Source organism: Myripristis murdjan, chromosome 14 (genome assembly GCF_902150065.1).
Source record: "Myripristis murdjan chromosome 14, fMyrMur1.1, whole genome shotgun sequence".
In the NCBI taxonomy this organism is placed as follows: Eukaryota; Metazoa; Chordata; class Actinopteri; order Holocentriformes; family Holocentridae; genus Myripristis; species Myripristis murdjan.
In genome coordinates this window covers 30594144-30610774 of record NC_043993.1, presented here as the reverse complement: position 1 = coordinate 30610774, position 16631 = coordinate 30594144, and the positions used below count along the sequence as shown (strand labels likewise).

Sequence of the window (16631 nt, the reverse complement as noted above, 5' to 3'; positions counted from 1 at the left end):
TATAACCAATACTCACACCTCATTCTGTCTATCTTCGTCTCATTAATAATAATAATAACAATAACAACAAGAATAATAAAATGATGACTAATTACAATAAGTATGACCTCATAGAGCACATTTCTTTATCAACGTTCCAAAGTGACTCACAAAGGCAAAATAAAATATTTCAATAAAACAAGTGATAAATAAAGCAATCATCAACTCATCACGTGTTAAAAAGCAATTCGGACTATAAAACCCAATAAAATTCAATGACGAGCCAGGTAAACAGGATAGGCTATCTAAACCGCGGCTCACGTGACCACCATCACTACTATTTTGAAAGTCCTGACCGGAAGTCTTGTTTGTTCAGTCCGCTAACCTGACTCTGGCGACATCCCACGGAGCACCAATAGGTGCCTGGTCGGATCTGTCAGTGCGTTGGTCGGTTCCTGGAAAATATTGCTTCATACTCCCATTGTCCCTCCTACAGCTGGAACAGCTGCGTCAAGTTAGCCGGAATCCAGACAGGAAAAGACAGGAAGTCCAACGACCTGCCAGCCAAAGTGAAAGTGCTAATTGTTCTATCTTTGCTAACAACGACGCATTGAGCACGGAGGTGTAGCGGTTAATAGAATCGATTTCAAACACTTAGCTTAACCGTAACGTCGAGTAAGAAGTGTAAATGCTGCTGGAAAGTAAATACTAAAGCGTTTACTTCGTGTGAAATGCTCTATACTTTGAAAGGTACTACCGGATGTTATTTTGTATGCTCGCTAACTTGACACCGGGGGTCGCTGTACAAAACATACGTAGACTGTACAGAGCTCGCAGCCTCGCTTTTATCCAACTCCTCCGACACTTATTGAGGAACCGCATTTACAAGACGGCTGTAAAAGATGGATAACTTATAGTGAATCAACACGGATACATAAAGTGGATACTTTACCTGCGACTGTTTTCTCCTCTGGACACTCCTTGTGTTATTTTTTTGCACTGGATGTGGACCGAGTTCAGCAGGGATCCCAGTAGACATTCCCTGGTGGTCTGGTAAGTTAGGACTTTGTGTTTTTACGTGCAACTGTCAGTTCGTGTAAGTTAGGCTTGGAAAAGCCACTCTGACTGTACAGGGATTTGTTCTTGCTTCCCCCTGGCTCGTGTTTACAGCGATGAGTCGCTTTGGCAGCTCAATCAGAGTCGCTTGACACCAGATCAACCCCAAGGATAAAAGAACTATTGTAATCCAATTACTAATTGTAGGGGAATATTTGAAAAACATCACAGCAAAATTTAAAGGCCTATATGATAGACATGTGACAGGGTTATTATTATTGTGATTCCAAAGGAGATAAAGAAAGTCTCAAAACTCACTGTAGAGTATGACAGATACACTATATGGCCCTTTAATAGTTTTATAGGAGTATTACAGTGACTTAGCACAACATAATCAGCTGTATAGTCACTGTAATCTCCTAAAATGAGTAGAGGGGACTAATCGAGATTAGCACAGTTTTAACCATGTTCAATCTGATTACAGACATTGACATTTTCCAGTTATTCCATGACTTATTAATTGGAGGTTTTGGCTCTCAAACTGTCTCAAGTCAAAGACTGACCAAGTAGATGTGCTTTAGACCATGAATCTCCATTCATAACTGGTGATGGTTTAAGTTAGACTTGCAAAACTGATCTGTTTATGAGATGTTAACAATGGGAAGAATTAGACATTTCATTAAAATAGACTACCTTTTGCAGTCTGTCATTGTACTAACCTTGAGGGAGTGAAGTTGTTGAACTTGTTATTGACCAGGGGTCCCCAGTGAGAATAGTTTGGGACCCCTAGATCGACCTCAAGGACCCCTAGGGGTCCCTGGACACCACTTTGGGAGCCACTGCAGTAGACTACCTATTATGATGCTTTTCACTAAAAGGCCCATTAGGTGTCTATCTGGTATAAACAGACCTCACAGGCAGCTTGCTAAGGAAGAACTATAGTATTAACATCAGTATTTATAATAATAATACAATGATCTCTTGAATCTACATTCTTTAACAAATGAGGAAGATAAAACTGCTTGCTAGTCCCATGTTTGCTGAGGATTTTGCTCTAAAAAGCCAAGCGCTTGCCTGAAAACACGACAGAACAAATTTTTTTTTACAGTGACGCATTTTAAACATGCAGGATTCTTCAAATCCACTCCACTCATTCTCAGTCGGTTAAGTATTAACTCTCATACTGCAAAAACATCTACCAAAACATGAGGACACAAAGAAATACATCTCTAAATCTGCCCAAAATGTATTTACAGTTCCATTTATTTGAAATATATTTTGAAAACAAATGCATTTTCATACGATGTGCTGTTGACAACATTTCCGGGAGTATGCTGAAAGTATATTTTGACCACTCAGATGTATTTTGAATGACTGCCACACATGCACCAATCCAGTGGCCGCATTTTGTGCCATTTTTGTGTAAGTGGAAACCTCTCTGACTATTTTTAAGAGACAGCTAACATGCTCAACTTTGACTGTAACTAGTCTTCTTTGTCTCAGTGTTTAGGAAATGGCAACTGCTCTCAGTGGCCGAAACCCAGGTGGACGTGGACCAAATCGAAGTAAGGGTCGGATTTTAGGCATCATTGATGCTATTCAGGATGTAGTGGGGCCCCCAAAACAAGCTGCTGCTGACCGGCGGACGGTAGAGAAAACATGGAAACTCATGGACAAAGTTGTAAGTTTGGATTGATACAGTAAAACCACTGGGCCTGTCTGACAGACGTTGAATACTCTCAGTCTTTGCTGTAGATGCACATAGTGGGGTACAAATCTGCAACAATATTTTCAAATGGTCTGTGAACCTACCTCAAGCTATGTTGTACATGTTTAATAGCTTCTCATGTTGCATGTTGGTTTTTATGTCAGTAAAACTCAGGTCACGCCACTGATGATCCATCCGAGTGCATTAGAGGGTGTTTTCATTCAGTGTGTTTTTTAGTTGGCTTAAAAACACTGGCGGCATTGCAGCAGTGATTTAACAGTATCTTCCCAGTTCCTGGATGGCCCATGCATGTCTTTGCCGTAAAAGTAATTTGCATAATACTATTTACATTATTGACCTTGTTGACATCTTAGAGTTTGCCTGTAAGCAGTGTTTGCACACTTACAACCTCTTTGCTGACCTTTAGCTTGGCCTTTGAGACTTAATTCTCATGAGGTCAGTTCACACATCAACACTTCAGCATGTAAAATTTGAACTGACTTCTGCTGCTGGCTCGTTGCTGTGTCAGATGTCAGCGTAGCTTCAGTAAGTTTGTTATTTAATAAGTCCAACTAAATGTTGGAGCTTCCAGCAAACTCCTACTAATGTTTTACTTTTCCACAGGTTCGCCTCTGCCAAAATCCCAGACTCCAGCTGAAAAACAGTCCTCCGTACATCTTGGATATCTTACCTGATGCCTACCAACACCTACGACTTATACTGGGCAAATATGAGGAGAACCAGAAACTCACACAGCTCAGTGAGAATGAATACTTTAAAATCTACATTGATAGCCTTATGAAGAAATCCAAACGGGCCATTCGGCTCTTCAAAGAGGGAAAGGAGAGGATGTACGAGGAGCAGTCACAGGACAGGTAAGAAAGAAAGTTATTACAAGGCATTAATTAATGAATCTCTCTTTACTTTTTCTCTTTATGGAGGTTTTTGGAACAAGAGGGCAGTTTAAGACTGTTCGCAGGCCATAGAGTGCAAAAGTGCTTTAGCTTTCACATTCAAAACACTTTAATGGGACGTTCAGTCCACAGACGCAAGACGGGCGACAGGCAATCAAATGAGCAATATGAAGGTACTTTTTTTCATTAAAGGTCACACCTGAGGTCGACGATTTTGGCTTAAAGGAACCGATGGCAGTAAACGTGAGGGGAAAACCCTGTTCAGGGTATTAATTTGCAAAAGTGTTTGCAGGATTATATGAGATAGGTGCCATTAATTTGGCAACCATTGCCCTTTTAGAATAAGGTAACAGACTGTGAGCATCGCTGGGCTGATTTCGTTCCTCAGTGACAAGACAGACAGTGACTGTAACTTCACCGTCTTTACGCTTCATGCCGGTGTTTCACCTGACGTGTCATTTTTGATTATCTTAAGTGGTATGAATTCCAGATAGAAAGTAAGGCCTTTGCAAATATGCCATTCACCATAACTGAGATTAGGTAACTTTTCTGTTTTACTTTGCCTCGGTAGAACTTTATTGTCTTTTGGACAGCTATTTTACAAACAAAATTTTCCACAACATCAAAAAAAATACTACTCAAACGTATTCATAACTTTGTATTGTTGGGCTGATATTGTAATATGTGGTGAAGTCACCAGAAAGAATGGTTACTTATTTAAAAAAAAAAAAAAAAAAAAAAAAAGCCACAGGAGAGGCCCTCTTTTGGAGATGTTAGCTCATGTAAACTACTACCCTTAAAAATCATCTAATTCCTCGTTTTGAGAACAACAAATGTGTTTTTATTGTAGAAAATACATTCAGTCAAGACTCTATAGTCGAGATTTATCTGAGCCACTTAACCACTATGATAAATATTAATGTTAACCCCTAAGCATGGGGAGACAGCATAGGTAATCTGATGACAGAGATGATGATGATGATGATGATTAAATGTGAGAGGTTTGCCCACTACAGCAGGGTTACAGAGAGGATACACAGCAGCTCGGACCAATCTGCACACCGTGACATATCGAACAGGGGTTTTAGTTTGTGGTCTGTGACCGTCTGGCTTGTCATCTTCACTTAGATCAACCCTCTGTGATCATGATGTGTTAGAGGACACGAGGCTGGCTGACTCACATTATACAGTGAGGGGGCAGTGAAGGTGGAGAAGAAGAGGAGAAAAAAGGCATGGGCATATTCAGTGGAAGAGAGGAGGCTGGATGCAGTCATTTAAGGGCATCTGTAGAGCAGCTAGTGCTGCTTCGCCTGCTGTTACTGAATGCTTTATCTTGGTGCACATTATGCTTCAATTTGCATTCATGCGCAAGTGTCACACGGCAGTACTACTGTGACAAGAATTCAATTGTAAGATCACCAAGTTGCTGACACGGGTGAAAGAGGAAGCATTTCCACTCTTGAGACAAGCCAAGTAAAAGCAGCACTTTTTTCAGCCTTTTGTTTTGGATTACTACAACAAAATTTGCTTTGAGCCTGCACAATTTCCTCCTTAACAAAGACGTAAATGTATTATGATCACTTAGTATTGACTGGAGCAGCGGATGTAAGGAGAATGAGACAGCAAGAATATATAGGAACTGCTAAGTAGTAATATTGTACTTGAAGATAGAAAAGTGCTCTGCAGAATCGGTACCCACGAAAGTGGCCTGCCTCGTCGGCTGCCAGCTTTTGGATTTTATGCTCCTGTTTTGGATGCCAGAAATAATCTTTTCCTCCTCCTTTTTCCTGAAGGGAGGAAGTGAAAAGAGAGGGATTTTCGACGCTTATTTTTTGTCATTTATTGAACTTACCCTGCAAGAGAGTAGCTAGAGCTACTTCAGAGTGTGAAAGGCTCCACTGATTTTTAGGAGCCCTCTGATTGCCATGTGCAAAGCAGAGGGAAAATCCCCATGCACTTTACATCCTGTTGATATATTTCCTCTCTGGTTGAGCTCTGATATTGTCACCTAGCAGAGTTTTTGATCTGTCTTTCTCAAGTTTTCTCTGATTCTTTTTCTTTCTGTCTTTTGTTCTCTCTTTTTCTCTCAGCAGTTAATTTCCGCTCCTCAGTACTCCCAGGGGACGCTGCTTGTGTTGCCTTAATCTGTCATAGCCTAAACAATATAATTAACACATTTAAACAATACAAACAGTGCCGTTCTTAGACCTAAAGGGACAAAAGAGGCACAAAAGACTTTTTATGCTTGTCGAAATTGAACGCCAAAGTCTAGAAAAGGCAAAATCTTTCTTGTACATTCTAATTTCACAATTTTTCATTTTCCTGGTCTCATGTTATCGCTGGATTTATCCCAAAAGCATGCCTCATTTTCAACCTGCTCTGCTGAGTGACGCATTACCACCCACAGCCTGTTTCAGTGCATACTGATTTAAAAAGTTAGGCAGATTTGCACAGTTGTCATTAAACTAGATACACATGTCAGGGCCTCCACTTTCACCATAACAGAATTCTTGCATGCAAGGTCTCAGGTGTTGATGGGTATAATTGATGTTGATGTTGCAGACTGAATTCTCTTTGATGAGCAGCAAGAGAAACATCTAGTTGAAATAAAAAGAGGCTAAAGGTATATCCATGTCAATCCCCCCTTTCAACGTGAAGTGTAAAACAAGCTTGCTAGTGCCACGGTCACACATGCTTAGATTTTCCCAACTCACGGCATAGCAAAGTGGCATCAAAGTGGAGCCATGGTTACTACATTTCCATGGTTTTGCAAAAATGCTGAACTTAAGATTAACGTCAGATTGGGAGAAAAACAACTCTGCAATAGAATATCAGTTTTAGTATAACTCTTTCTTCATTGCACTTCATTTTCATCATTCAGACAAAAAATTGTTACAAACTCAATAATGTAATAACCAATAAATGTTGCTTTATACTAACACATTATTGACAGAAATTATATTGCATTACTGTTAAAGGATTTTATTCCATTATTGACTTAAGTTCTTGATATTATTACATTACTTTCATTAGATTAGGCTGACCTATTACATTACAGACAGGTGTTAGTGGATGCTACAAGCATCCCCTGCTAAAGGAGACTGGAAAATGTTTTTAGCAGCTTCACTCCTCTACTACTTGGACCGCAGGCTTCACAGCCGCAGACATTGTTGCCTTTCTTATCCAAGCCTGGTGTGGCTGATGATGGAAGCAGCAGGGTGGCCTCATGGTTAAAAAGACCAACCAGAAGTCCTGGGTTCAAGCCCATCTGTCGGCAAGTCGCCACCCTGCTGCATTGTCCTTCAGCAAAACACTGACATCTGACCTATACGATATATATATATCTATATATATATAGATATAGATATATATACACACACACACACACACATATACATGTGTGTGTATATATATATATATATATATATATATATATATATATATATTTAATCTTTAGCAGTACTTATTCCTTTCACTTTTGGATTTAATTAGTTACATTTTTTTTCACAATTCAGCTTTTTACTTTTTTCTGTTGTCATACTTATTGAGATTTGCCTTTTTGAGCAGTGATTCAAGTGACTCACTGTTCAAATAGGTAGACTGTTTATCCCGGAGGTTAATTTAGGTCATATATCTGCAAAAAATTTGGCATACAGTAAACAACACATCCAAAAACTACACTATAAAGCCAAAAGTCGTGGAATAAAAATGCTGTATTCCTCCTCCCTTTGTACAGTCACTCCACCGATTAACATGTCAACTTATGAAACAGTAATCACAATGAATGCTGTGTCCCTCCCCCATGCTCCATATAAACCAGGCTTTTAATCTTGCTTGCTAGGACAGTGAAACCCACAAAACACACTGTGCATCTAAACACCTTAATAAATGTAAATATGGGCAGGCTTAAAAAAGAAAGAAAAACATGCATGAAGTAAATATTTAAAAAGGTTAAATTTTGCCTTTTTATGGTAGACCTGGGCCAAAACATTTCAGACATCAGAAGCAGCATTCACCTTAAAGGGAAGTGTCAAATGAACGGGCCCAGGCATGCACTTGGCCCACATACAACTCCTCCCCACGCTCTCCTCTTCCCTTAGACATGTTATGTCGCTGTTTTAAATATGTTTATTTACTTTAATTTACTCAAATACTGACTATTTTACTACTGTGTTATTCCTCATTGACGTTTAATCTCTCACTTAATTATTAAAGCAAACTTGGGTGTGTAGGCAGTCGACCTTTTCAAACTGTGTGTTAAACGTGCAGGAACATCTGAGTGTCAAAAGCTGAAGGACGCTAACACAGAAAATCGTGGTAGATGCAGGATTGCATGAGTTGGAAGGCACAGGATTTAGCAGGGTTTCTGGCACCTCTTTTGAACTGAGGTGCATTAGGGGGAATCTGAAGTCCTGTGTCAAAGTCAGCATCAATACTCGTCAGTGCCTGTTCCAAAGAAGTCTTATTCTGAGGTGGAGTGGAGATGGGAAAACAGGGAGCAGAGCTCTCCCTGCTGCCTCTGTAAATGTAAATGTAATAATAATGTATTACAGAGTGCACAGTATCCTTTGTGAAAGATGTAGCAAAAGAGACAAATTCTCTCTTTGAAGAGCCAGCTGAGTGATCTCACATCTGGTATCATGTCTGCCCCTAGGGACACGATTACCCATATGTGGCCCGCTGTGTCTTTGTGGCGGCCTGTCTAGCACAAGTCTGTGTCATATGCTTGATTAACTGCTGTGTGGTCACCCGCCCCAAAACGCTACCCGAGGGCTGCACCCCATATCAAGCCATCTGATGTCCATGCATCCCTTCCCCCACCCCTGTACCCTATCTTCATTGTCCCAGTCCTTGCATCTGACCACCTGATCCCCCCTCCCACTGCATCTTTCTTGTCCACATGCTGGGCAAGCGATTGATGTGATAGGAATATTAATGAGGAAATTAAAGGATGGGGGAAAATAGGAAGCAGATGTTCCTGTAAAAGAGTTTAAGAATGGACAGGAACTTTCTGGTCCTTCCCCAAGAGTCGGTCTGTCTTAGAGTTAATTGTCTTTGACCTTCGGGTTATATTTGCCACTTAAGACTGAAGAAGAATTTGCCTTTGTAGCTCTAAATGAGAATGCCTGAGATTCCCTCATGTGTCTTCAGGTTTTATTTAATTAGGCAAATTAGTTTCCTCAACATTTTTTTCAAGAGCCTTTTTAATTAAGAGCCTTTATTTTCTAGAGCAAACCTTTGGCACCAGAGTACCTTGGCAATGACTGAACCCTTACTCTCTGCACTAGCAAAAAAAAATGGATCAGCAGAAGGCCCGTCACTCACTCAGGAGTTTGTTTTTTTTTTGCTGAGCCTAGAAAAATTTTTTCACCTCTGTACTTGGAATCAAGCTCAGTCTGTTCAATCTGTCATACATGATGGCAGTAAAGGGTCAAAACAACCCATATAATTCTTCATTTAGCCAGGTTTGTCTTTGTAAGATGAAAGCTCTTCTCCCGAGAGAGACCTGCAGCCACAGCATAAAATGACATTGACAAACACGAGAGCGGTGGCTTTCATAACTCACTGAGCTGCAAGGAATCAATTCACTGCATGAGATGTCATTTGCCTAGACCGAGCTGTTAAAAAAAAAAAAAAAAACACAGTCGCTCTGTAAATGAGCTCAGCTGAATGCCTCGGCACCAGAAATCTCCATGATTACACTGAAGGTTGGATTAGCATGTCTTTTCCAGAGTGGTTTCATGAAAAAATAAATAATTAAAATGAATTGCAGAATCAAGTACACTGACTGTACATTATATTAGGGACATCTTCCCAATATTGAGCTGTAGCCCCTTCAATGCAATCTGCATCTCAACTGTGTCAGTTCAAAACTTTTTTTTAAAAATCATTTTCTAGTACTCTGCTTTCCCGTATCAACAGTAATTCTTTTGTGCTTGGTATGTATTCAATAAGGGAAATGTTGGTACTTTTACCTGGATTCACCTCACCAGTATGTGTCATGGGAAAATTAAGTGTCCCTAATTTTGTACACTCAGTATATATTGGTTAGTGTTTGATAAAGAAATAATTCCAGACTGTTCATGAACTGCTCATTCACCTTAATTGAAACCATGCTGTTCCTAGTGTGCTCTCTAAGAAGTAAATTGATGCTGCACTGTCACAAAGTGTATATAGATCCAGTCCTATACAGTGCATATTTTGACACTTTTCATGTTGGCTGCCGGCAGTGAAGATGATTAAGAATCATGTTGTACTATATATAACATGTCCTATTTGCTTAACACTTTTATCCAAAGCACATTGTAGTATCATGAGTGCATACATTTTTAGCATGTGTGGCCCGTCTGTGGTGTCTCATGCCTTTCCAAGATGTAGCCACACAGAGCACATCTGAAGTGATTTGCACAGCAGAGCTTTTATCGTGAGCCTGACAAGCACAGCTTTAGCAGCTTCCTAAAGTGATTGTCTCTAAATCAGCTGGATTAAAAGTGCACTGCTTTTGCCAGGAAGCCAAGTGTTGTGGATAAAAGACAGTCTGACACCCCCTCCCCTCCCCCCAGATCTATCAACTCGCCTGGTGTGTTGTGAATCACCCCTCGGTCATGGCACATGGAGCCCACTTGGTATTTTCTGACTGCTATGTTGCCAACATTTCTGATGGTGAACCTCTATGGCAGTAATTTGCTTTTAAGGGGAAAAGAATTAATGCATAAATTAAGTCTTTTGGATCTCTTGTTGTCTGTTTAACAAATGGGCCAGTTATTAACTCCCCTGCAGAGGAGCCACTTAACAATAGTAGCACCTTTGTGTGTGGGCTTGCTAGATGACCAGCCTAATGCTCTATATCCAAAGGCATTATGGTGTAAAGGAAAATGAACTAAGTAGTAATGGAGTAATGGTAATAATAAAAATGGAGAGGAATGAATATTGTCTTTTTCTTACAAATAAGCTATTTGTGATATGCTGACTCTGGGAAGCCTAAGATAGGACTCAGCCTAGTGCTTAGTGTAATTGCCAAATCATCATTTTTTAACTTAGAGGAAAATTATTTTCAAAAGGAGACTTTCTTTGAAAACTCCCCGCTGAAACATTGCCTCTGAGCTACTGCTGGCTTGACAATAGTATTGTTTTCCTGTAACTCAGCACCTTACCCGAAACATTCCAAAAACGAAGAAATGTCCTGTAAAAAAAACTGCAAAAGTTGCTGCCTGCTCTGTCATGGGTGTTGGTTTTGCTCTGTTGTGGTCTTCACTTAGTTACACTTACCGTAATTCTCTATTTCAAGGTTGGTTTCCTATCTTGTGCGGTGCTCTCTGCTGAAACCACCCTGTGAAGTCAGTCATGCTGAACCTAATGTGGGCAACAAGAGGTGACCAAATCCTCCAGTTAATAAAGTAAAAAAGAAAATATTTGAGAACATTTTCATCAGTTTCATGTTTCAGGTGGCGTGTCATCAGAAAGGAAAGTCAGTCACACCACTATGGTGGGATTCAATTAATTTACATCATGCTGATAAATGATGAATTTTTTAAGGAGTTCAGGTTTGAGTGAGGTCTCATTGCATGGCAGACAACATGTCAGCTGAAGAGGGGTGCACCACACATAAGCACACCCACCAAGCAATTAATTCACATAGCCAGAGTATAATCTTTGTAATCTGCAGTCAGCAATTCATATACTCTATCATTTGCCTCTTCTGTTTGGGGTTTAATTGTGATGGAAATGCCAGACTCTGCTGTGTTTTATGATTTTTTTTTAGTGTGCCCCGTTAGCTGCAAATTAGTTTATTCCTTATTTGTACTGAGTCTTGGTATCAACAAAAGCAAGAGCTCCTTGAACTTGGACATTTGTGAATTTTATCCTACTTAGTCAGCTCTTGGATAGATTTATATTCAGCCACAGAGACACCAACTACCACAAGTTAAGCAGCATTGAATGACAGCAATTTTGAATTTGGGAGCTGAAAATTGTGCAGCTTTTAGAATGCCCCTACACTTTCTATTCCAACCACTCTTGCCAGAGCTTGCAAAGAAAAAGTAGTTATAGTTACATTTACCCCCCTCAGTTGACGACTTGTTGGCCTTCTCTTAGATCCCTAAATCCATAAGTATGTCTAGCGTTAATAAAACCTCTGGCTTCCACATAAATGTTTGTGGTTTTTGGTGGCCCGCTTCCAGTTACCATCACAGACTGTAGGCGCATGGATTTGTAAGTTGGAATGACTGAGGATGGTTTAGGCAGCATGACAGAAATGTAGTCCTGGTGTAATGTGTTGATGTCATGCCAAATTGCTCAATATCTTGAACAAGGATAACTTTGTGCTATCTGTGATAGTGTTTGCTGCTCTTCTGTAATGCATTGTGCTCATTCTCCTGTAGCTTTAATCCTGAGAACACGACTGTCATAACTGAAACATGCAGCCTCCAAAATTCTAGCTTCTTTAAATGGATTTGATTCTCATGGGCATAAATTTACTCAATAGTTTATAGACCCAAAGTTTTGATGGCGTATTCTGATCTATAGAGGTCCCGTTCAACAAAGGGTGTGCAAAGGTGTTTGTCAGTTCTATAGCATGGTTTTACACTTGTCCTTACACGTCGGTATTCTGTACGTCACTGCAACCAGACGTACTTTGAAGTGGTGATGTCACGTGTTCCCATGAAAAGGCTTCTAGACCCGGGCCTTGCTGTGATGAGTAAGCTTCCAGAAAGTGGAGCCATCTGGGGAGGAAGTGGAGCACCCGAGGAGGAAGCCAAAGCGCTTCAGTCAGGAACCAGGAGGCTCCGAACATGGGGGAGGTGTGCGAGTGTGTATGTGGGGGGCTGAACGTGGTGAGGCTTGTTGCTAGGCTTACTCACCGCTTTCTGACTAAGGTTTTCTCCCAATCTACTGACACACAGTCTGTGGAATGGACATGGGGGAGTTTTCCCATCATGACTTGGTGAACTTAAAACCAAATGTTTCCTTAAACCCACTCACACCGATGAAATGAACCATCATGATCAAGCAAAGGATTATAACCGCTGCCTGAATCCTGGCACAGACAACCCGGCCTCCCCACCCACACACACATACACACATTATACAGTAGAGTTACACCCATATTGAGCTTTTGTTACGGCTCAGACATTTGCCAGTCAGGGGTGCCATTTCTAGTGGGGTTTTAGTGTCCCAAGAGGGTCTAAATGCTGTTTCAGAGGCTTTTCCTGCCTGATCAGAACATAATTCTAGGGGAAACACTCAATACTTGGAATTTGCCTGCATGAATATGCTTTAAAAAAAAAAAAAAAAAAAAACGTATTTGCTACTGGCAACTGGCAAAAAAATGATCTACCTTAAAAAATCGACACTGGTACAACACTCAAACGACGTATTCAAAGTCCAGTGATATTTAGACAACTTGGGAGTTTAATTTCTAACACGTTTTCATATAACAGTTGCCATTTGATTTAATTCCCATGTAATTGAAAATCTTAAATCAACACAAAAACGTTGACCTTTTTGTTTGTCTTCCTGTGTGCGTGTCGTGTAGTGTCATTTATTGCATAACGTGATGAAAATGTTCTGCGTGTGACCATGGACATGAAAATACATTTTGCTATCAGAAAAAAGTGCTCAGAGCTAAGCCTCTCTGGGAGGGTTTTCTATCAGACTCTCCCAGCATTAGTCGGCGTTTCAACTACAACTGTCTGTTTCCAACATCTCTGTTTCCCAGCAAGAGGGAGGAGAAATCTTTCTCCTCGGCCATCCATTATACAATCAATGCTTCTTTACGAAAAGATGGATGAAGTAAGAAAGAAAATCTTGAACATGAACTGCTTTTCTGGTCATACATCCCACCCCATTCCCCACTGTCGCCTCCCTTCTTGCTTTTTATTACTGTTGATTGATGCCCTCAGCTGTTTTTCTCTTTGTTTCAAATGAATAGCTTTTAAGAGCTCTTTTCCCTTTTCTCCCTCTCTCTCTCTCTCTCTGTCTTAATGGACGATGTTCTGCAGCTCTTTTCCACGGCAAACGATTTGCAATTGACTGAATAATTGATGCTAATAACAATCCATAGAAACAATTAAATCAGCAACTCCACTGACTGAGTGCCCTTCTCCTCGTCCCTTTTTTTCACCTGCCTCTCTTTCCACATTGCCCCTCAGTGTGTTTACCCCCACCTCTCCCTTTCAGCATCTCTCCTCACCCTCTACTCCCCTCGTCTAGCTCCCCACCCAGTGGTTTGCCCCCTCTCCGCCCCTCCATCCTAAGCTGTGTGTTACTGAGTATGGTGGCGGGAGCAGCTTGCAGGAGATCTGATAGACAATCTCATCTGTGTGATAGTCCCCATGTGAAGCCATTACAATGTCCCTTGGCCACTCAGCTTTGGCCCTATCTTTGGCGTCAGCTGCACAAACACACATAAATACACCCATACGTGCACAAGCAGTACATGCTGGCTTGAGCCTGCAGCAAAAAGCATCCCATTATACCTGTGTTTGCTAACCCCCCCTTCGCCTGCAGTTGCCATTTTCTCCATGTAGCCTTATCCTTGAGGTCTCAATCCACCATGGTGGGTGTCAAATTAAGCCTCCTTCCCCAATTCTCCAGCCTTAACCTCTAACCTCCAAGCCGTAGGATCACAGCTATCTCCAGCCCCAGCTAACCCCCCAGATGTCAGGCAGGTATATGGTGCTGATTCACTGCTTTCCCCTCCCCTCTTCAGGCTGGGCATAATCTCATTTATTTTCATGTCACGCACCCCCACCCCCCACCCCCCGTAGATGCATATTGTCTGCCATATGAGAGGATTTCTGCTGTTGTTGACTTCATATTAAATTATAAAACCGTCTAGACTGTACATGGGGATGTAACAGTGGTGCGAGTGAAAGTTATGACAAGATTAGTCGTTCTTAAAGGACCATACCATTTTGCATGTTTAGAATATTAACTATAAAATGTATGTACTTCACATTTCTGCTGATCTTTTCCCAAAGCAAGCAGTTGTATTTTAGATTATTTTCCCTACTTTTTATCCAGCCATTGGTTTCCCTTCATTCCACTATGATATGAAAATGAACTTTCTTCATGTTCGTGTTCCACCACTGTAATAAAGTTGTCCGCATTAGTAGCAGCAGCACTGTTGTGTTTTGATGACTTGAAATTTGGCAAAGTGAAACGCTGGAAAATATTAGTATATGATAATGGTAATATATAATAATCATCCCTGGGGAAACATTTGCTTTACACAACAGCTCATTATTTCTGTGGTATGTGAATGTTGACATTGAATATTAAGGGATTTTGATTATATGTTGTGAACTCTTTAGCACATGATTTGCAGAATGGTTTGTTGCAAGGTAAAATGTTGATAAGTTGTAGTAAATGGGCCACACATTCAAAATCACTTGTATGGTCCTTTGATCATTCTCTAATTGGGGTTATTTCAGGTCACTCAAATTGCACTGTGAAATTAAATTGCTCCTCTCTTTGCTGGCGGCACCCTGAAACTCCCTCATGGACCTCAAGTGGCCCCAGACCACAGTTTGAGAGCCACTGCTCTGTTGTCAGCATATGGTAATCGAGGATGTGGTACAAAGCACAAAGGATCTCTTGTTTTATATCTTACATGTCAAGGTATATTAATAATAATTCTCTGTTTTGATTCTTTCACCCCTCTCCCCACCCATTAGTTTGTTTTACAATCTTTCTGCATTTCGTTAGGTTTATTTATTTATTTTTTTATTGCTTTGTTGTATTGTTTAGCATTTTGAGGCTGACCTTCATTCTCTGAGAGTTTTGGCAAACACGGTGTCAAAGCAAGCTAAAGACAAACTATAGTTTTGTGACCAAGGATAGCAATGTCTTTCAGGTGACAGGAAACCAGGAGGGATATACATACGGCAGGCGGTTGAGCTGCACCAGCACAGGTGTCACCACAACAACGGCGTGACACCATGTACGCCCTTTTCACTCACTGCATACTATCTTTGCTGTTACGACGGGATTAGACTAAGAACTTAAAAAAAAAAAAATACTTTGCTTTTTTTGGTGGCTTAAATCTGACATCTAATTTATCTCCATTTGGTGTTTGGATGTTTTTAAGTTGTTTGGTGCTGGCGCTGGATGCATTGACAGCTAAACATTGATGAGCTCATAACAGAGCCATCGAGGGATATCTATTGCTTTCAAAACAACTAGCCGATAGTGAGCCAAACAATTTCAGCCCATCCTCCTCTGCAGACACTGAGTACATTATCCCTAATGAATGGGCTGGCTTTCCTGAGGCGCTGTCAAACTAGGGATATTACACAACCAGTCTAATGACACAGGGCATGGGAAGGACAGACGAGCAGGACTAACCTACCAATCCACATGGGGTGTTTGTGTGTTCAACACAAACTGCCACTCACTTAACTGGGAGCCCAATAACATGCGGCCACACTGATCCATCTCCCTGTCAAACTGCATGTCTCATGGCGTGTTTAGCAAAGAAAAGTGTCCGCTGTAAATGTGTCATCCACTTCAGAATACATCCTCCTTTTGTTTTTGTTTGAGGGTGTTTCGAAGCTGAGCGCTCTTCCACGACCGGGCTTGAAATTGAGTTCACATCACAACCATTATGTAAGCATCTGTACCCTCTCCCTCTGCATCCCAATGGAGAGTTTTAGGCTGGCCCTCGGTTGATTAAAGGCCTAATGGTGACTGGAAGAGCATGAAATTACTGAGACGGGGCCTGGCTTTGTCAGTGCAGGCACACACACACGCACAAAGGCTGGAGTGTATGCTACCACCAAGGCGCAGACCTGTTTTTTTTTTTTTTTTTTGTGTGTGTGTTTGTTTATTTTACCCTACTTTAACTTGCAATTTCTGCCAATTCATAATTTTACTGTAATCTGTCTTTAAAAGGTACAGTCAGTGCAAAACTAAAATTACATACATCCTGATCTGATTTGAGCTGTTGGATAAATGAGAGTGTATACATCTTC

The 16631-nt window shown here is 40.8% G+C and overlaps 1 protein-coding gene across 2 annotated transcripts in view; it reads left to right on the top strand.

The window, feature by feature from the left end:
• Positions 1-783: 783 nt before the first annotated feature.
• Positions 784-16631, top strand: part of cblb (Cbl proto-oncogene B, E3 ubiquitin protein ligase) — a 58960-nt gene continuing 43112 nt past the window's right edge. Inside the window, exons 1-3 of one of the 2 annotated variants that reach the window (XM_030069071.1) lie at positions 784-1032; positions 2539-2716; positions 3368-3618. In XM_030069071.1, the coding sequence (XP_029924931.1) occupies positions 2549-2716; positions 3368-3618 (419 nt within the window). In that variant the 5' untranslated portion in view covers positions 784-1032; positions 2539-2548. The remainder of the gene's footprint in view (positions 1033-2538; positions 2717-3367; positions 3619-16631) is intronic. The other variant, XM_030069069.1, reaches the window with a different exon arrangement.